At 36.4% G+C, this 22,681-nt stretch overlaps 1 protein-coding gene across 1 annotated transcript in view; it reads left to right on the forward strand.

Annotated features, from left to right (window-relative positions):
- The first annotated feature begins 509 nt into the window (after nucleotides 1-509).
- The window catches only part of LOC127790966 (callose synthase 10), a 133,399-nt gene continuing 111,227 nt past the window's right edge, over nucleotides 510-22,681 (forward strand). The window contains exons 1-12 of the mRNA XM_052320703.1: nucleotides 510-940; nucleotides 6,182-6,279; nucleotides 6,414-6,577; nucleotides 7,415-7,538; nucleotides 7,810-7,920; nucleotides 8,229-8,357; nucleotides 14,756-14,845; nucleotides 15,794-15,891; nucleotides 15,990-16,107; nucleotides 17,366-17,494; nucleotides 21,499-21,575; nucleotides 21,669-21,747. Of these exons, the coding sequence (XP_052176663.1) occupies nucleotides 733-940; nucleotides 6,182-6,279; nucleotides 6,414-6,577; nucleotides 7,415-7,538; nucleotides 7,810-7,920; nucleotides 8,229-8,357; nucleotides 14,756-14,845; nucleotides 15,794-15,891; nucleotides 15,990-16,107; nucleotides 17,366-17,494; nucleotides 21,499-21,575; nucleotides 21,669-21,747 (1,425 nt within the window). The 5' untranslated portion in view covers nucleotides 510-732. The remainder of the gene's footprint in view (nucleotides 941-6,181; nucleotides 6,280-6,413; nucleotides 6,578-7,414; nucleotides 7,539-7,809; nucleotides 7,921-8,228; nucleotides 8,358-14,755; nucleotides 14,846-15,793; nucleotides 15,892-15,989; nucleotides 16,108-17,365; nucleotides 17,495-21,498; nucleotides 21,576-21,668; nucleotides 21,748-22,681) is intronic.

Genomic DNA, 22,681 nt, shown 5'->3' on the forward strand with positions numbered 1-22,681 from the left:
AAAAATATATTTTTAAAAAAATAAAAAAGATTGTAAAGAAAACTCAAAACAACCAAAATTTGTTTTAAATTTTTTCATAAAAAGCAAATTCTAAACTCAAAACACATTTATTTATTTATTCATATTTTATTATTATAATAAAAAAATATTATAAAATTCATTAACTTTAAATGTATATATATTTTTAATAATATATTAATATTAAATATTTTTAATTTATTGAATAAAATATCATTAAAAATTTATTTTTAAAATTTTAAAAATAATCATTTTCTAATTTTCTGTTTTGAAAAATAATTTTTCGATAAAAATAACGTGTTTTTAATTTTTTAAAAATAGATTGTCAAAATAAAAATTAAAAATAAATTAAAAATTAAAAAGTAAAAAGTAAAAAGTAAAAAGTAAAGAGAAGACACTAAATAACTTAAAAATTATGAAAAAAAGGGTACGCCAAACACTCCCCCCCCCCCCCCCCCCCCCCCCCCCCCCCCCCCCCTCCCCCCTAACTGCGTTTACCACCAGACCGCGTTTCTTCGTCTCGTCAGCTAATCTTTCCCCATTGCCTCAAGACCAGGCTCTTCAGCGTCACCGTCGACTCCACTTCGCACAGCCATTTTGAATCTCTCTCTCTCTCTTTCCTCCTAATCCCCATCCATCCTCTCAGATCCGAATCTCCACTATTCCATTCAGGGCTGAAGATAGGGCACGAATCTCGAATCCTAGGGTTTCCAGATGGCGAGGCCATCCGAGAATTGGGAGCGGCTCGTGCGAGCCACGCTGCGCAGGGAGCAGCTCCGGAGCGCAGGCCAAGTCCACGAGCGTATCTCCAGCGGCCTCGCCGGTGCCGTTCCGGCGTCCCTCACTCGTGCTACCAACATCGACCTGATCCTGCAGGCTGCTGACGAGATACAGGCAGAGGACGCCATTGTAGCTCGAATTCGTGAGTGTTTCCTTTGGTTTCCCCTGCTTAACTTTGCTAATCGCCGCAGAAATGATGTTTGTGTTCCGTGCTAGTTAGCGAAGTTTCGGTTCGGCTGTGTGATGCCGTATGGACGGGCGAAAATGGGGGTTAATTACGTGAATTTAATAAAAAGAGTAGGAAAAAATTGCTAAATGTGGCATATAACCATCTGTAACTGTTATGTCGCGGTGTCTTTTTAATGAACGACACACATCTTACTAGCATGGAATTGATTTTTTATTTTTATTTTTGGTGGAAGGGGGTGGGGGGGTGGAGAGGAAGATGTGGGGCGGCATATCGTGACCCACGTATTGATAACAATGTAGAATTTCGTTTTGTGCTGTCATCATGACATCAAAAAAGGGGATCATCTTAACTGAATTAAAAGATGCCGATTTCCTTCTTAAGGTAGACTGAATGCTCCTAGATTATTTTGCCTGGTGGATCTTACCCAATTATCATAACTCAACATGTTAAAAGAACATGGATAAAGGTCTTTGAACAGTAGTGGAGTGGTTATTCTGTAGGACTAATTGGCCCTGAGGTATTTGGAAGGGTATTATAAGGTTTGGGAGTCTTTGGACTTTTGGCTAGATATGGGTCCTATGAGACAAGGGGGGATAATTGGTGTGGCCACAGGCCATTGTTTTAATTGTTCTTGATTTTGTTTAATTTGGCAATAGACAAACTAATGGCTGTGACTGACCATTTTCTCTTTCATCTGAAGTAATTTAATTTGGTCCCCTCTTTTCAAACGAAATCATTTTGACTGGGATAGAGCTATTTACCTTTTACATAGTCATTGTAAGTAGGCCAGGTGGGTGTTGATGGGTTTGAAAAATATCTAGTGACAGAGCCTTTTTTGATTGCTTGTTCTTTTTGTCCATTAGCAACAGAGGTCAAGAGAATTCTGTTTTGAAGTTCCGGAGAAATAAAGCTCTTCCCATGGTATCCTTTCTCGTTTGGACTACATCTATTGAATTTGATACAGTGGAAACATGAAAAAAAAAAGTGAAGTACATGACTAAACCCTCAATCTTAAAAAAAAAAATAAAACGAGAAAAGGATTTTGTCAATATCAGCGAAAAGAAAGAATCTCAAACAATTAAATTGAATTTGATGAAAAATTATGTCATAATAGTAGGTATTTAAAGGGGAAAGAAACATATTTTGTCTCTAACTAAAACACCAAGGGATTAACTTTCCAAGGCTTATGTAGTAAAATAATTGAGCTCATCTTATTTTATAGTAATTATATAGGAAGATAATCAAATAGATACAATTATCTAATAAGATAATTAGTCCTGTATGCTGATCCAACAAGATAATCACCGAAATTTAATTTATCTCTAAAATATTAAATTTTTCCGAGTAAATCTTCAAGATGTGCTTCCTACGTTAGTTCTGATCACTTGTGAAAATGTTGTCCTCAGGTTGAATTTTCTTGTAGGGATAAAATGACTTTTATGCATAGTTCTAAAAGGCACGAGGCGCAAAGGGTCCTGGAGCCTGAGGCATGAGGCGCACGAGGCAAGGCGCGTCTTTGCGAAGCGAGGCGCACCTTTTAGAAAAAAACTCAAAATCTTGTAAAATCATAAAAAACTATCAAATTATCAATAATAACACATGCATATCATTAATGATTCATTATCTTCAAATTCTAAACTAACATCATCAAAGTTGATTCATTCATCATCATGCAAATTCTAAACTAGAAACATCATCAAAGTTCAAACTTAAAGTCTCAAACTCAAACAAGTACCAATCATCATACAAAATTCTAAATAAACATTTAAACACTACAAGTCCACAATCAAGAAAATGTTTTCATTTTGAAAAATGCTATTTTTCTAAGTTTGGAAGATTAGAGCATTATAAGGAGACATATAAGAAAATGTTTTCATTTTGAAAAACTATCTCCCGGTATTTTGATAGCTAATATTCATTGTTGTTAAAATGATTTTTAATGAATTTTTCAAGAAATAGTAGGTATGTATTTTGGGGGTGGTAAAATCGCTAAATCCCGAGTTTGTACTAAAACCAAAATTCTATTTTCTTATTGTTATATATTTTTATCGAACCCAAATGGGGGGTATTTTCTTATTTACATTTATGTATACATGCTGGAACCAAGAAGAGAGGAGGAATTGGGCTGTCCAAGTTTTAAATTGAAAGCAGTTTCATGAGGCGCGCCTAGGCTGCGCCTATCGCCTTTGTGCCTCACTGTGCAAGGCGAGAGCCTCATTGAAATTGCCTCGCCTCGGCCCAGGCGAGGCACAGAACTGGCGCCTTGCGCCTAGGCGCGCCTTTAACAACTTTGCTTTTATGAAGGTAATTTGGAGAAAGGTCAACAATATTAATGGTTCTAGAAACCCCCACACTTTTTCTAGCATTAATGAAGTAGGAACTGCATGCAGTCTCATGCTCTCCTTGCTATACCTTTTTTCAATATCTTATATACCCAACCTAGCATCTCTTTCTCACTAGGGGTTATCCTACTTTGGAACAACTGATGATTCTCGTTGTCATCCTCCTGCTCCAGTGCAAGCATTAGTATTTGCATGATGAAAGCCATTCCATCATCATCATCATGGTAGTCACTATCTCCTCCATCTAGCACTAACACATTTTTGCATCTTTTCCTTCCTTGTGAACATATTCACCCCTTCTTTACAAGGACTTTTACTAGATTGGTGTCAGAGCTTGTTACACTTGAAACATGTGCCAGGTATCGGTTTGGAATATAGTCTGTTGGCTTTAGGAATCTATTTATCTATATTGAATTTCCTTAAAACTCTGTCAATTCCAGCTTTATGATTAATGCTAATTTCTTCTGGGAGTAGGACACATACTAGTTCTTTGCTTGCACACCAATTCAACTTTCAAAATCTGGTTTGAGAATCAGGAATGCTAAAAATTATATGTTTTCTAGTCTTGTCATGAATGGTCAATTTCAACATCTGACCTAGTTTTGGGCACGAATCATATCAGTTATGGTTTTAGGATAACTGTAACTGTGGTGTAACATTCGTAACTGTATTCACTCTTGTAACCATATAGTTATGAATTTCCATAACCATGTCCTTAGCTGCTGGTTTTTATTCTTTACTAGTACTAAAAAAATAAAATTATAGCAACCAATACCAATAATATAAACAACTAGTTGAAAAGCAACTTAAATAGTAACAAGAGAAACAACTTAAACAAATAAATAAATAATAATCCAAGGAAAAACAAAGAAAATAAATTTATACAACAACAATCCAAATGCTACAACAATCTAAACAATCTAAGTGCTACGACAATATCATGAACCTTTATGGATATTTTAATAACTAATATTTGGTTATGGGTATGGATAAAATTTTCATAACCATAATGGTAACTGAGTTTTTTTTTTTTTTTCTTTTTTCAATTTCCTAACCGTAACTGTGTCATGCCTGTTCCTCTCAGTTTTTAACCATGTCTGCCAGATGCCGTTATGGATTTTTTTATGATAGACCAAACCCTACCCATCCCTAATCTGACATTGAGAACAATGCAGGTACTGTAGAAATTGGTATCCTTGATTATCAGGAGCTAAGAATTGCTCCTTTAATTGTTGTTTCATTCTAAACCAAGTTTGAATAGTATCATTTCCTTCTCCTCTGTGAGTCTTTTGCAATCTTTGCTGCCAAGCTGAAGTTCCTCCTTTTAATTTCTAGGCTCCAAGCATAACTCTCTTTCCTCTGGACTGCCGTGATTTTATCTACTTCTGCTATCTACTTCATAAAATCTTCAATGTTAGGTTTACAAGGAAATTTGGGAATATCTACCTTTAAATGAAAGTTCTCTGAATCTCTATTTTTTGATGCCTTCTCTATTGTTCATATTTCATTGGTCTGACAAAGTCCAACTCATCATCTTCCTTGAAATCCTCAATGAGAGGGCTTGATGGATTCTTGTTTTGACAAGAACAAGTCTCAGATTTGTTAAGACAGGTCTGCTGGTAGGTTGCTTTGAGCACTGGCAACGCCTGTGTCTTAACTCCCGCTTGTTTCCATGTCTTCTTTATGGGTTGGCACCTATCCTAAAGGTGTCCAATCAGCCATTGGTTGTCTCCATTGATTGCTAAATGCTCTCAAACCTCTAATTACTTGTGTCATGTTGTGCTTGCAAAGCAGCTCAGAAAGTCTGCATCCCCTGGTTGTCAGGGTCAGGTTGAGTGCTATTGGTGACTTCTTGCTATGATATCACTTGATGCAGCAATAACTCTGAATAAGGGTGAAGAATAAGACTAAACCCTTAATCTTGGAAAAAAAAAAAAAGGCAAAGAAAAAGGATTCGTGTAATTCCAGGGAACAAAAAGAATCTCAAAATAATTGAATTGCTTTCAACCAAAAATTGTCATATGTAGCAGGTATTTAGGGGGGGGGGGGGGAGAAACTTAATTTGTACTCTAAGAGATCAACTGGAAAGACTTATATAGTAAAATAGTTAAATAATTAAACTTATCTTATTTATAGGATTTATCTAGTAAGATAATAAAATAGATTCAGCCATTTAGTAAGATAATCATCCTATATGTTTATCTGACAAGATAATCAATGGAATTAGATTTACTTCTAAAATATGAAAATTGCAAGTCAATCTTCATGATGTGTGTCCTATGTCAGAATGCATTCTTACTTCTGAGTTCTGATAATTTGAGTGAAGTGAGTTCAAGGGGTGGTGAATTGGTTTTGTTGGTGCAAGAAGGAAGTTGGTGGATCATTTGCTTCTGCATTATATAGTGGCTTGCCATATTTGGAGCCCTTGTTTGTTGTCAATTTGATTTGTAGTGGATGTTGCTTTCAGTGATATATTTCTGGTGCTGTGGAGTTCAGTATATGACCTCCTTTTGGCATTTTTGTGGCATATTTGGAGAGTGAAGGTTATGAGAGCTTTTGAGGGTTTCAAGACTTGGTTTGTTGTCTTAAGGGATGAATCTCGTTTCTCCTTTGCTGTGGCTTAAGGAGGAGTCTTTCCTATTTCCCGAGTCTTTTCATGCTTTGTGGATGATCTCATGTAGTGCTTAGCTTGATTGATTCCGTTCTACAGGATTCAAACCCCCCCCCCCCCCCCCCCCCACACACACACACACACACAGAAAAAGGATATTTTTTTATACATATTTATTGAAAAAAGAAGCTTCATAAATTTAATGCTATGTCTCACATGGCTATTTTGTTTGAACTTTAGTTTGTGAGCAGGCATATACCATGGCCCAGAATCTGGACCCCAACAGTTACGGTAGAGGTGTACTTCAGTTCAAGACTGGCTTGATGTCTGTAATCAAGGTACTGCTATTGATTTAATATTTAATGATGTTTAGTGGATGTGATATCAAGTAAAAGTGTCTTTCAAAGATTCATTAAAAACTGCATTTTATAGGTTTCCATCTAATCTATGAGGATTTGATCATGTACTGCAGCAAAAGCTTGCCAAAAGGGATGGAGAGCGAATAGATCGTAATCGTGACATTGAACACTTGTGGGAATTTTATCAGCTTTACAAAGTACGTCACAAAGTTGATGATATCCGAAGAGAGGAGCAAAAATGGCGAGAATCTGGAATGTTTAGTGCTAATCTGGAAGAGTATGGCCATCTTATGTTGCTCTTTCTGTTTCCTTTTATCCTAATTTCTTACTTAAATGTGTTAATATATGTGTGTTTGTATATATAATATTTTGCATAACTTATTTTGGTGGATAACCTTGTTTTTAGGAAAACTTAAACATGGCTTTCTGTTAGAAAGGTTCTTAAGATGTTTGCAGCCATTCTACTAATTTGGTTGAGATTACTAGGATATAGTGTTACTAGCAAGATGTCTTTTTCATTTTGTTTATCCAAAGAAGAAGATATGTTATTGTTGTTTACTGGACATTTTTGAGAATGATATGATGATATCTCTTTTACTTTTTATCATTATTGGTATGGTGTTCTGTCTGAGATGTTTTATATACTTATATAATTACTAAAAGTTGTTTGTCTGCAAAGAAGAGGAAACATCAAATAAATATGGACAGAAAATAGAAACCCTTTATGCCTTAGTGGTCCTCATGATCCAATGTTTCCAGTTCGCTCCTGTGCTTATAATCTAGTACCTGAAAAAGATCTATGCTGTTGAACATATCAAGGATATCTTAACTTTCTGTTTTGTATCTGATTAGATAATGCTACATTTTCTATGCCAGGTTAAAGCAGCTAACCATTCTGATTCCCATTAGTTTCCCCAAATCTTTGTTATTTTTATGTCAATTTCCCTATAGCTCAACATTATTCTGGAACCATTTATAGGATTTAATTTAGTGACTATGTCAAAGCAGTTGCCGTAGGGTTCACAAAATTCAATCACTTGTTAGTACTGAAGTTCATTAATAAGTTCAGTTCTCTGATAGAAACTGAGCACATCTTCTGTTCGTTCTTTTTTAGCTTGGAACTCAGATCTCTAGAAATGAAAAAGGTTATTGCCACTATGAGGGCCCTGGTTGAGGTGATGGAACTGCTGAGCAAAGATGCAGCTCCTGATGGAGTGGGAAGACTTATAATTGAGGAGGTTCTCTCTCTCTCTCTGAAAAGAGAAAATTCTTTTGTTCTTGCACTATGACATGTGGCTTACATATCGAGCATTAAAATTTCATGCTAGTTAGTTGGATTTCATGTGTACAATACTGGACCTTGCGATGACAGTTAATAAATTAACTTATAACCTTCTTATAGTCTTTTTTGAGTATTCTATTTTTTGACTTGCACAAATATATTGGTTTTTTAGCATTGATATATAAAATTAAACTGATTTGGATATTCTTTTGGGTGGTTTGTTTCAGTTAAGAAGGATAAAACAATCAGATGCAACATTAGCAGGGGAACTCACACCATACAACATTGTTCCTCTGGAAGCACCATCATTAACAAACCCTATTGGATTTTTTCCAGAAGTAAGTCTAACCTGAAATGATATGCGGTACATCTGTTGTTCCATAAGCTGAATTTTTTCCTGCATTTATCAAACTGTGTGGTTTCTGAATGGCAATTCTGACCAGTTCTAGATACAAATGTAGTTGTCTGGCTTATTATTTGAGCGCAAACATGGCGTTGTACTTGCTAAAAAATTGCTGATCTTTTTCTTGCTCTATTTTAGCTTTAGTATAGAACCTCACCCAGTTTTCTGAGCTGCAAGGCAGATTTATGTTTTCCTTGATTAAGGGTTCATTTCTAACAGACTTCTACTCTGTGATCTATTCAGGTCAGGGGTGCTTTATCAGTGATCAGATATGCTGAACACTCCTTCCCTAGGCTTCCTGCTGACTTTGAACTTCCTGCATCCCGGGATCTTGACATGTTTGACTTTCTGGAATACGTATTTGGTTTTCAGGTTTTGTGTTCTTTAATACTTTCATCTGTTCTTTTGATTTCAATTTAATATTAATCATTGATTTGAGTTCTTTATGAATCTTCAGTTGAATATTGTTATAAAATCTCAACATGGAGGGATATTGGCTGCCTGAATCTTAATCTAGTTTGTGAAGTTGATCTCAGGTTGTCTGTAGGTTGAATTGCTTTTGGTGTCAGGATTGAGTTTGGGTAGACTTTGGTGCACTACAGATGCAAATTGGTGACACATTTGGGGCCCAACTTTAGTCCCAACTGCCCTTGAGAAAAAGAAATAAAATAAGATAAAGGAAAATGAAAAAAAAATCACGTTCATGTAGAGTATTATTGTCAAATTGCTTGTCACTGATATAAGATGCTGTGTTTTATTGTTTGCTGAGAAACTTATAGATTTTATATTTTTTTCCTTCTCTAATTAGAGACTTTTGTAGTTGTCCCATGCTTGTGTTGTTTCTGAGGATGCATACTAGCTAATTGGTCTTAGGCAGCAGGCTAAAGGGTCTGAAATATGGTAGTTATTAGCCATTGTTGAAGGCCTTCATAATCTAAACTAATGGGTCCTTTCTGTAAACCAGGGTAGCAAAGTCAATTAGGTTGCTACTGATTCTTCTCTGTATCTGCGATGGCAAACTGGTTTTTAGTTTTTGTTTGGGGCATGGAACACTAATTCTCTTGCTTGATCTTTGTGGGTCAGTTGTTTTTTATTTATTTATAAAATCAGTTTAAAGACAATAGAGTTTCTATGGAAAAGTGAACATTCTACCTGCACCACAAAACTAATGAAACTAGAATAATTCCTTTAAACTAAAAAGTTATCTGTAAATTACCTAAAGCTCTATAATACTTATCCCCATCCAAAAAAGTTACATCGCCGCCAGATGCCAAATAAACATAATATGAAAAGGAGTGGTTAAACTGGTTGTCAGATCCTTAGATCTAAGCTAGGGTTTTTTTAGGTAAAAAATGAGAAGATAGAGAATTGGAGGGAGAATTAGAACAGAGAGAGAGAGAGAGAGAGAGAGAGAGAGAGAATTGAGGGAGAATAGAGGAGATCGAGAGAGAGAACAAAGAAAGAGAAATTAGGGAGGAAATTGAGAGAGACATGATGAGAGAGAAGTCTGAAAATCGGATTATCATTCAACTACTAACTAATCCTCTAGGTTTTAGCCTATTTACATGCTTTCTAGGCTTTCAGTTATTACAACAACTGAAAGGTACAAACAGGGAAAGTAACAAAGTAGAACAAGAAAGAAATGCATCTAATATTCATTTACTATTATATCCTTGGGGTCTGACAATTTCCTCTTCTTGAGAGATTTCTTGTCTCCAAGAAATTACAACAATCGGTCTTGTTTCTTCATCCAATTCCAGTTTTCACTGTCTGGTGCATCCTTCACCTTAGCTTGTTCCTTTCTCTTTTCTTTTTCCTTCTTGTCTTTTTCTCTATTTAGTATTTCCTCTTTTTCTTTTACCCTTTCCAAATGATCGGTATTTTGAGTTCTCCTAAAAAATCTATTTGCTTCCTCCTTACAGAAATTCCGTTGATTTCTTTGATCTTCATGCAGTCATTACGCCTTTCTTCAGTCTCCAGCTTCTTTCTTCGGTCCAAGTACTGGTTGAATGCTTGTTTATGCTTACCAAAAGTTCTTAAAGCACTATACCTCTTGTCCTTGATGATCGCTCACATTGTCTGCTCCCATGTCCAATTGGACTCAACATTTACGGACTCCAACAGTGCTTTTAAAGCATTTGTTGCTTCCTGCTCATTAGCATACACCAAAGATTTGTTTGCGACAAATTTCTCCTCCAATGTTGTCGCATTGACTTTTGTTCAACTGCCATTCCTTTCTTGGCATCCTGATTGTAGAAGGAGAGACGAGAATGTCCCGCAGTTTCTTCATTGGATGAAACATGACCTCCATATCCAGATTTAAACCTCTTGGAATGATTTTCTAGAGTCCAAAGGTCCAAAATTCCTACTCTTAGCCTTAGGACCTTATCAGCCTTAAGATCAGATTCGTTAGAGCCAATATAAGATTGCTCCAGTTCGAATTGCTCAATCAGAACTTCTTTAATCGCATGTGGAGCATCAAAAACTTGATTCAGCCTAGGATAGATGTCACAAACATACATCTCATTAGATGCCTGGAAGATCTCTTCATCGCAACTCTCATCTCTGACCTAATTCATAACCAACATATCTAATGAATCAATGTTTTGTTCCAATTCTGATTGTTCCTTAGTTCCTTGTAAGTCAGAAATCTGAAGGAGGACTCCAGCACCAATATCCACACAGATGGATGATCCTTCAGTCAGAATTGGCTGATCCAATGCTAATGCATCAACTTCCTGCAAACTGGAAGCATTAGGTAGGATTCCAGCACCTGCTCGAATCGGTTCTATCGTGGAACTTGAAAGAAGTTTCGCTGGTAGACTGATCTGAAACTTCTTTGATATCAAAATCATGATTTTTTTCAGCTTTTTGTTGAGGTTAGCGAATGTTTCAATAATTCTGCCGTCAATTGTCTCAATTGTCTGTACACTTCTTTCCAAGGAGTGCACAGCTTCTTTGGTTGCCGTATTCTCCAATCGCATCATGTAAATGCCTTCTACCATCTCCACAGTTCAAACTCTTTGAAAATTCGCCTCTGCTCGCCTTCGATAAGACTCACATGTCAGCAACTTAGGATGGTTGCTCTAGATTAATTGATAAGGATTGCCTAGATCAATCAACTTCCTAGGACCACTCTGAAATAGTTTCTTGTACTTGCATGAATACGCCTCTGTCCACACTCAAAATAGAGAAATCAACAGTCTCTTGAGAGTTGTTCCATTCTGGATCAGCTAATAGAATTTGCTTGGATCGTCAAAAATTGCTTGGCTCTTCTTTGCCTTCAAAATTGGGACCTTGATTAGATGCTAAGAGTTGTCAGAATCACAGCTGAGAATCAACCTAGCTCTGATACCAAACGTCAGATCCTTAGATCAGAGTAAGGGTTTTTTAGGTAAAAATCGAGAACAGAGAAAATTGGATGGAGACTTAGAGCATAAAGAGAGAGAACAGAGAGAATTAATTCAGAACATAGGAGATTGAGAGAGAGAACAAAGGAGAGAGAGATTAGGGAGGAAATTGAGAGAGACTTGATGAGATAGAAGTCTGGAAGTTTGATTATCATTCAACTACTAACCAATCCTCTAGGTTTTAGCCTATTTATAGGCTTTATATGTTTTCAGTTATTAGAACAATTGAAAGGTACAAACAGGGAAAACAACAAAGTAGAACCAGAAAGAAATACATCTAATATACAATTACTATTATATCCTTGGGATTGTGACATGGTGCATGTTAACCTCTCTCTTGGTCAGCCTTTCCATGAGCTCTCACAATCAACACCCTGTCAAGCCCTTCGGTTAAGGGCTGGGCAATTGGCGGAATTCTGAGAAGAATTTCGAGAGAAAGTCAGAAATTTTAGGGAGAACGAGAACGAGTGGGGGAAAGGGAAGAGATCGAGAGAGATGGAGGGAGAAATTGAGAAGAGAGAGAGAGAAGGGAATTTTGTTATTCAATCAATCAATACCGTTTTACTCCTACAACAACCTACTTAAGGCGCCTCTTACAGTTAGGATGGCTAACTGCCATTCCAATTAGTTACCCCTAACCTATTACACGATTACACAACAATTCCCTTTGTTACACTTCTAACCCCCGGGTCATAACAATTCCCCCTGATGAAAAATTATTGTCCTCAAGAATTTAGAGGAGGTTGATTGCTCTAGGAAACTGCTTCAGCAAATCCGGCAAGTACTCCCATGTTGTGTGATCCGGTTGTAAGTGTGACCACCTCACCAAAACTTGAGTAATTGGTGTTGTGCCCTGATATATAACCCTTTTGTCCACAATGGCATGAGGCTCAACCACACCTTCAAGTTCCTCTTCCATAAGGGGCAAAACTGAGCTGGTGGCAGTATTATAGCCCTCTCAATCTATTTTGTCCTCTCTGTAAAAGAGGCACAAGATATGTGGAATGGTTGTTCAAACCCTCCACTGCAGGATGAAAGGGGCTCCTTAGAATTGCGTGCACATAGGGTCCTAAAATGCTCTCTCACCAAAGCATTTTTGTTAACATTAATAGGGAATAGGTTTGGGAAACAAACTATTAGAGGATTAGCCCTTCTCACATGGCAAGGCATAACTTTTAATGGATAGCTAAGGACCTGAACAAATCCGTACTTATTTCCTAAACCCCTTCCCAGAAGCCTACACCACAGGAGCTTCTTACTGCCAATATTACAACCTTTGTTCTCTGCACCAACATTTGCATACATCAGTATCATCCAGAATGAACTGGGCCCAATGAAGTTCCAAGAGCCATTGGAAAGCTTTGATTAAACACCCAGAATATGGATGCTCAACACCTCAGAGTTCTGAAGAGCAGAATAAGCTGTTTGTTTGGTTGATATGAAGACCAAAGAGTCATTGGCACATTCTCATCTTGTTAGATTAATTAGATAGTTCTACTTCTAATTGTGCACATTCTTAGATCTACAGCACCAGTTTATTGTAAACAGCTCATTCCGGCTAATAAAGAACAGAATGACAGTACTTGCCCTGGTTGCTGCAAAAGCTTGTTGCATTGATGGTTGATTTAGTTCAGAGCCCTTTAATTAGCCACTTCACTTAGTTGATGTGGAGAAGATAAACCCGTTAGAAGTTTCCTAACTCACTGAATGAGAAAAAAACCTGCCTTTTCATTTTTGTCCCTGTACTTTTTGATGTTTCTCTTTGACCATTGAACATATTTTTCAAAGTTCCATTATCTGCTGATATTTTGGGGCATGTTTTTCTAACTGGAATGCCTTGTCCTGAACCTGTCAAATAAACAACACCCCTCCCCCCCCCCCAACACACACACACACACAAATAAAAAAAAAAAAAAAAAAACACAAGTCTCAAATTTTTGACTAGCTCGCCAATCATCTTTATCTATGGCATTCTGTAGGGCCCTTATAACTGATATCGCATCTAACAATATGTCAAACTAGTATTTTTAGTCTGCTCTACCTCCTAAAGGCTTCTTCTATTTCATCCACACTCACAGGAGCCTCTGTTGGTCTCCTTCTCACATTGACTTATCCATCATAATCATGTATCATTATCACTTATTTCCAATATGAAACCATTCCACCTTATTTTTAAATTTATCTTTTCTTGTATGGTGGCACAACTATTATAACATCCTCATCTCCTTTATGCTCATGTTTGGCACACATGGGTACTTTAAACTTCTGTGCCATATGATAAAGTTGGTTTTATAGCTGTTTGCATAAATTTTAAGAGAATTTTACTATCACATAAAATGCAGACACACACTTCCATTTAACCACCTTGTCTTTATTATATGGGTAACATGCTCGTGAATCTCAGCATATGTGAGCCCGAAGAGGGGGGCACTTTTATGCTTTACAAGGAAGTGCGATTGTCATGGATTCAGGTTTCCTGAAGTTGTTGGTCGCTACTACTGCACATCCTCCTTGGGGTTGTCTTTTTTCTTCTCTTTCTTTACATTGATACCGATGGTATTCCTTAATCACAGTGAGGGATATCTTGTTATTTTGATTGTGGGCTTGTAGCAGGTCTCGGGGGTGCTTTTTCAATGGTTTATTCTTCACCTCTCTTACATTGTGTTCACTGGCCACTAATTATTCTTGCATTTTCCTTTTTTTATTTTTATTTTTAGGCATTAGCTTGGTTTATGCCTATATTTTTACAACAGAGTGCAGCTGGAAGATAAAGCATGTTAGACACATGGAATAAACTATAAGAAAACTCTTTGTTTTTTTTTTTCTTTTTGATTGGTGAAATCTCGGTCTGCTAATACTTAAAAGAGCATGACAGGTCCTTATCACTTAGAAGAGGAGAGCAAGAAATAGCAGTCGGGGAGGGGAGTGCTCCATGCACATGATCTTCTTATATAGGTCTTGAGTAATTTGACAGCATATGTTTTTACCTCTTTTATGCAATTTTTTCAAAACTGGGTTCTTTAATTATATAATGAATAGTTATTTATTAGAAAATAAAATTATGACAATATTTTCCAAACTGAGGTAAAATCAACCAGACATTTCAGATTTTCATGAAAGGGCACTTGAATTTACTGGGGTTAATCTTGGTTAATGACTGAATATTATTATCTCCTGCCCTCATCCTCCTTTTGTTTGATTGTCCCTTGATTGCTTGTGTACATATATTCACGTAGATTAAGAGTTTGTCTGCTAATCTGTCTTTATCATAATCTTGGTTAGTAAGTACACTTCCCTTCCATTTTCGTATGTTTTTACTGTTCTCTTCTCTATCTTGGCCCATGATGTGGAACTATGCAGAAAGACAATACAAGGAATCAGCGTGAGAATCTTGTTCTTACTATAGCAAATGCTCAGTCACGTCTCGGAATACCTGTTGAGTCTGAAGGGGTGAGTGATCTAGTTGACTATCTTCCTGGACATTTTTAGTTAATACTTCTTGGTTAAGTTGTTTATTGTTGTTATTACTACTATTGCTCTTATAATGTTATTGCCATTGCACTTTCTGAAGATAATTTGTCACTTATGATTGGAGAACAGTTCTCTCCCAACAGGACATATTCACGGATAATCGCTGTCTGGAATCTCTCATTGCTTGCTTTCTTTCTTTACTTGTCCATTCCTTCTGTGAGTTCAGGATTCTTCTCAATGGCTTTTCTGTCATTTGAAGCCCTGGTCAAGCTTTCTTCTAGTATATGATATGATAGGTCAAGTTAAATGGGATCTCTTTCTTTTACCACTATCTATATGCACCTGTCTCAAATGTTCCGGGGTCCATGAATGCTCATCGTATATAGTACAGGGACATGGCTTGAAATAGCTCCTATCTTCCTTTCTTGTCCTTTTTCTGTATAGAGCACTTCTCTGGTAACTGTTGGTCATCTTTCCAACCTGTCTCAACTGGTCTGTCAATGAATAGTTTTGTTCCAGTCTCTTAATTTGTTATTCCTGCCTGTACAACTAACTGTGCTCTGTTTGACATTCTACGCCAAAGTTTCTTTCACATGACTATTCATTGCAAGGTTTCATTCACTGAAACCTGAGGTCAGGTAAAAAACCCATATGAATTAATTATGGTTTTCAATTTTAAATTTTGTATCTGGGAATCTATGTGACAGAATCCATAGGTTCATGTTGGTCTTCCTTTCCAGCACCCTCAGAAATAAAAGAACAAATGTAGCAAGACATTCACACTTTCTTCTGGTGGAGTGTCGCTAATATGTTGCTGTATCTAAATAGTCTTTTTTTATGTACTTTATGGGCGTAATACAGAGATGCAGTAAGTGTATTTATTTGGACCAAAGTTAGTTGATTAATGTGTATTGTTTTCCTTTGCAGAAAATAGATGAGAAGGCTGTTAATGAAGTATTCTTAAAGGTATTGGATAACTACATCAAATGGTGCAGATATTTGCGGAAACGGCTAGTGTGGAACAGGTGACTTCTGCAGCCTGTGGTTCCTTTTCTTTTACTGTTTGAATGCCTCAAGTTTTTTAATCCACCTAATTTGCATTGATATGAATGTTGGTGGACAGTTTAAATGCAATTAATAAGGAAAGGAAGCTTTTTTTACTTTCCCTGTACTTCCTCATTTGGGGTGAAGCTGCAAATGTCCGTTTTCTTCCTGAATGCATTTGTTACATCTACCACCAGGTAAGTTTTTTCTGTGTTTATTACAGTAATTGATCTGCTTAGCTTGCTTTGGTGTGACCAACAGTCTTTTCTTTCCATGGTATTCATTGGGATGTCTGCCCTATTCTATAAATAGAGGGAAAGGGGTAGCCAGGTTCGTGCAAGTTATTCTCATTCTATTGTAATGAGTGCATATTCATTCTGAGAGGAAGGCTAGTGAGCAAGATAGCTTTGTAATCTTGAGAATGAGTGTTGGATATACTCTGGAATAGGGAAAATTGTTCATGCTGTTATACTGATCATTCTTGGCAATAAAGAATGCTGCTCTTGGTGGGTGTTTGGACTCTGGATGTAGGGTTGCAACCATTGCAATCCGAACTGTTGTAATCACTTGTATTAGATTAACTTAAGATTGTCTTGGGAGGGATTTCTGTTGTAATATTGTAGGTTGCATTTGTATGTCACTTGTGTTATTCTAGAAGGCTTGTTTCTAGAAGGCTGACCGGGTCTGTTATAACTGCCATTTAGGGGCAGTCAGTCAGGGAGATGTTCCCGCCTCTTTAGCTTATAAATAGGGGTCGGGAGGTAGGCTTTAGTGAGAGATTTTCATTGTGTTTTCATTCTATCTTGTGCGAGTATGTGCTGTGTGTGAAAGAGGGCATATCTTTCGGTTTCAACTCTGTATAGCTTTCAGGTTTATGGGCTGTGAGAGAGTTGGGTGTTTAGGGCACATGTAATCGTGTATCATCATTCAAAGATAGTGGAGAAAGTTAAGGGCAAAGCCAATCTGGATGTAGGTCTCTTTTGAGACTGAACCAGGATAAGTTCTCTTGTGTTCTTTTCTGTTCTTGCTTAAATTCTTGTATGTTTTCTGTTTTACTTGTGTGTTGCGAGAGAGAGAGATTGTTCGGTTATTCTTTGAGGTTTGAGTGATCATATTTGGAGGTGAGATCTAGGTTAACACGAACTACGATAATCCACTTGTCTCATGTGGTTTGATTTACATTTATGTTCTGTTCTTTATCTGTTATTTCAATTCTGATAGTGATTAATTTATATTCTGTTTCAATCCGGGAGAGTATTAGAGAATTGGGAGAGGATTCTGTTCTTGTCTAAGTAAATTGCCTAAACCAGTGTATATATTTCAACACCTTTGCCCCCTTTCTTACTGTTCTTTCTCTTAATATGCTGTTAAGAGTCAGTTATTAATATGTCAATAGTTTTACTGCTTTAATTTTCAAGTCATGAAGCTATGCATTTTTTACTATGACTTATATAGATGGCAAAAGAGTTAGATGGAATATTGGACCATGGTGAAGCTACTTATGCGGCCAGTTGCCTACGAGGAGATGGTTCAGTGTCCTTCCTTGATCAAATCATTCATCCCATATATGAAACTTTAGCAGAAGTAAGTGAATCCAATACTGGTTTTGTAGTTGTGTAATGAGATGTTGACTTTATGAATATGTACGTAAGGTTTTGATATTTCATTATCAGTAGTTGACATGCTCTCTTGCTCTGATTTTACTTGATAGAGGATGTGTTGCTGGCTCAAAATACAACTTCTGCAGTTATTATGTTTTACAAACATGATCTTTATTCTTGCTGTGTTATAGCTTGCAATTTGAAACTACCCATAAGTACTTCATGGACTCATTTGATACACATTTCATACATCTTGGATGTTTCTGTTAGAGTTATGCCCCACAAGCTAATCATGTTTTATGTAATCGATCATACTTTACATTAGGATTCTTTATCTTCAATCAATTGTTATTGCAAGGCATTATGTTTTTATTTGTCATTGATGATTGTCGTCATTATTTATTGCAATCTATACTTGACAAAGTCCATAGATCAAATAGCTCATGGAATATGGTCGTGCATAGACATGACGATCATGAAACATATTCCTTTTAAGCTTTGATCTTAAATGTTCCTAGTCATAGAGTTATTAGGAATGGACACTAATAACTCGGATAGACTAGCATATATGATGCATGCTCAATCAGGAGAATGTCTTGTTTCATGGACATTGGTGTGAGGACACTAGTGTATATATGTGGGTGCTTATTATAAGAATAAGTACATTGAACTGACCCACTACAGAATTCCTAATGGTTATTGTTTAATGTCGAATTGGAATTCTTGTGTTGCAATTGTGTAGATTGATCCTTAGACTTAAGACATCATGGTAGTCTTATATTTGACTAGTTACGCTTTGGTGCTTTTTTGGATTCTAATGGAGTCATTGACAGACTATCATTGGGCGTGGCCTAATCACATATGAAGGCTTGTGAATGTTGAAATATGATTCATCACTTATCGTTAAGATGAGATGATGTCCTATGTATTTTGATGATTTCATGACTGAGGAAATCCTTGGCCAAGGAGAGGTGGAAATCAAAAGGTGTTTTGATTTCACCTATCAAGTCATAAATCAGGAATGGATACATAGTTATTGAATGATTAGGGTTTCGTCATAAAATCATACCCTAAATTCAATCGGGACATGGATCGATGAAATGATTTTACTGCACGGTAATTGCAATTGAAAAGGTCTGTCTTTTTTCATCGTTGGATAGGTATTCATGGCATGTTGCTAGAGGTTAACCGTGATATGTAGGGTTTATAATTAATTTGATTAATTCTAAAACTATTAATTAAAGAATTTCATTAAGAAGCCATGAGATGTGTTAATTAAGAAGCCCATGAGTTTAATTAATTTAATAAGTTGGGCCTTTATATAGGCCAATAGAATTGGTCCTACATCTAGTCTAATGGTGGACTTAAGGGGTCACACACTTAGATCGAGCCCATTCCACAATTAAAAAAGAGAGAATCGGCCCAATGTGATTAAGGGCCGGGCCTAAAGTGTTTAGGGTTTTTCCAAGGCACAATTAGGGTTTTTAAACTCTATTTATATGCCGCTTAAGAAGCTGGAAAAGAAGAGAAAAATTTCGTGTCTCTCAAAAAGGTGCCTAGGGTTGCTAGCACGACTGAGGCGTTCGTGGAAGGATCGATCGTGTGGACTGACTTAGAGGAGATCGCGGTTGCGTCTCTGTAGATTGAAATCGGGTAGAATTGAAGCCTACATGGTTGTGGTTTCCTAACAGTTTCAATTATTTAGCAGTAGATTATTTGCAAAGTCACTGTCGGGCTCTTTATCAGATGTTTGATGTGCCTTCATGTTGGAGATATAGTTTTTGTGAATGTTTTTACCTTGCTTACGTGTATCATTTGCCACCCACCAAAGCGGGGTGCATAGGCAGATTCCTCAACACATATTTCTTCACTAAACTGATAAGCTATTAGAGCTAATCAAATGCATTATGTTTGCTTATTATAGGCCATATATTTGAGCAATCTATGAATGCCTTTCTTTCTGTCTTTATCTTTTCACTTTTGGTTCAATTATAGCAATTCCTTCTTCGTGTTAATGTTGGTTCTCATCGGTGGTCTAGTTATTGGTCTTTTGGCACGACCGATCTATTTTAGTCAAATTCCTAATCAAATACAACTCACATAAAAGGACTAATCAAATACAAATGAGCCTCTTCTTCTTGATTATATGTAAAAGTTTTCCATGCAATTTATACCTAGACTCTAGGCTAGATTTTAAAATATAGTTTGCTAGCTGTTGGTTCTCTTTTGTAGTAGTTTTACTGGGCCTATTGGTATCATTTTGCTTCTAATGGAAATTTTCGCCTTTGAAAAGGTAAAATGACTCTTATCGTCTAGGATAATCTCATGGGGTATGATCAAAAGGTTCTGCCCTCTCATTCTCCTCCCAGGGCATACATCTTCATCATTAACTTCACCTTATCCTAACCAAGTTAGGGTCAATTGCGTGACATTCATAATGTCAAATTGTCAATTTACTTTTAATTTCCACATTGACTATAACACAAATCCATGCAACGAACAATGTGGGAAAATTTTATGCTGGATGCCCTTCTTGACACAACCTTCCAGTGAGGGATAATGAGATAAAGTTCTAACACCATCTTCATATGGAAAAGTTTTATGAGATGTTGGTGAAGGAAAATAATTGATATGGTTGTGTTCCATCACATAGTTCATGTTGTGAAATCACCCTGTACAACATGGAAACACCCTGGGGGATGCATATGGAAGCATAAATTGTATCTATCTTTTGTGGTTACATCAGGGAACAATTCTAGAGTTGCTTGTGATACCATAATGGACTTTTAATCTGACTTTATTATTTCTAGCTATCTGGTGAATGCTGATGATAGCTTTAAAAACTTCTGAAAAAGTACTCTGGCTACTGGCATTTAACTGTGGCAATGAATTCATTTTCTCTATACCCATCTTTATCATATGATCCTAAGTATAAGCCCACTTCTTGTTAAAAAATAGACATTCCTCACTAAGTCAGTATGAAGTAGTCAACTAGGAACGGGTTTGAGGTTCTCAAAATTCATTTTCTGATAAAATCTTGGACTGGTCTCTAATCATATCTGTTTGTGAAGTCCAAATCTTCACCCCTTTAACATAAGAAATGTTTTAACTTTCACCTCCTTGCTTTATTTATGTTATGTTTTGCATTGAGTATGGAGTAGAAGACTTAGAAGAAATCAGTAAAGACAAGTCGGTTTCAAGTGGAAATATTAGTTAGATAGAATGAGTCTAATGGTAACGGTATATGAGGGCAGTTTAGACATTGAGTGAGTCTTATATTTTAACCCCTTGTATTGTCCGCCCTAAATGCCTATAAATAAGAGGCATGAGGCAATAGCTTGTATCATTCATTCAATATCGTGTGAGTGCAGTGAAATTGAGAGGAAAGTCTAGACATGTTAGAGCTTTGTAATCTCGATTGTGAATTGTACTCATGAGTGAGGGTTCTTGTGTACTGATTTCTTCAAGATTTAGTGGATTGCTCTTGGGATCAAGAGGCTGGATGTAAGATTGCTATTTGGCTGTCTGAACCAGGATAACTGATTGTGTCTTCGTGTGGTTTGAATGTTCTTACTTTATTTTCAATTCTGTGACGTTTCTTTAATTTTCTGTTTCTGTTTTGGATCAAACTGTGTGTGTGTGTGACTGTGTATTGGCAAAGGATTGAGATTCCAGTGCTCCCAATCTAACAATTTATATGTCCTCCTTTGTATGTGTAGCATAAAACCTTGGCTTCCTGCATAAGGTTTTTGAACATATGGTTGTTTGACATGCAATTGAAACACAAATGTGATATGTCCAGGTATTAGTTGGGTTAAGCCGTTCAAGGTAAATTATTGAATATGTAACGATGCTAACTCTTGCATTCATGTTTGAAGACATCTTTTGTTTGTCTTCATGGTAATGGTATGGATGGGAATTATGTTTTAATTATTTCTTTTCTGTAATCAATTATTTTACTAGATTTGTCAATTTTTGTACCTACAGGAAGCTGGTATAAACAACAATGGGAAAGCTTCACACTCAGCATGGAGGAACTATGATGATTTTAATGAATATTTCTGGTTTTGTTCATTAATCTACACCATTTTTTTGTTTGTTACTCCATATGGAGAACTAAATCATAGCTCATGATATCATCTTTTTTGTTTATGCAGGTCACGTGCATGCTTTGAGTTAGGATGGCCTATGAAGAGGGAATCATCATTTTTGATGAAGCCTAAAAAGTGGAAAAGGGTAGGTTCTAGCAATGATTATTGACTGAAAATTGTTTATGTTGTATGCGGTGCAATTTATTCTGTATGTTTCAAAACCTTGTGTTTTTTGTTTTTCTGACTCTATTTTCGAGTATTGGTTACGTCTTTTAAACTTTAAAGTGACATGTACCTGTTGTATGAGATTTATGTTTTCTGATTGATTTGTCGGCAAAAGCGTGGGAAATGATTGATTCATGAAGAATTGGACAGCATGTTACATTATGATGATGAACTGGGAGTGTTGTGGTTGGAATGTTCATCTAATTATTTTTTGGATATGGTATATATGTTCATTTGTTGGCGTCAACGATTTCAATGATCGGACCTGGGAACTTCAAAATTTTATTTTGGTGACCATGCAATTAAAGTGGCATAGGATTTTTCAGTTTTTGTTGGTTTGGGAACATTGTCAGTCTATTTTATGATAATTTAGTGGGTTTTGTTATTGTCATGCATTCAGCACTTATTTGCATGTCATCAAATTTATGTTAAAAGCAGAACTTAGGATTGTTCAATATGGGGAATCATGGTTCTAAGAATCTTCCTATTGACACTCCCTATGCTAGATTTGATCTCTTTTGATCACCATGGGGGATATGAATCGTCTAATATCCTTTCCTGGAATCTTTGAATCTTTTAGTGGACACTGCTATGATCATCTTCATCTGCACACTTTTTCAATTTCATGATCGAAACTAAAGCTTAGAATCCAGTGCTCTTATCTTTCCCTTTGAGATGTAGAAATAATAATTTAAAAAATAAAGTGACTCCTTTATATAATAACTCATCTAATAACTCATGCTTTTAGATGAGGTGGTAGTTAATAATTTAATATTGTATTAGAGTAAACAAATGTCCAATTTTCAAGCTCTCTGCAAACCTGAAATTTAAGTAATTGCTCATGTTTGGTTCTG

This window comes from Diospyros lotus, chromosome 14, assembly GCF_014633365.1.
Source record: "Diospyros lotus cultivar Yz01 chromosome 14, ASM1463336v1, whole genome shotgun sequence".
Lineage (NCBI taxonomy): Eukaryota > Viridiplantae > Streptophyta > Magnoliopsida > Ericales > Ebenaceae > Diospyros > Diospyros lotus.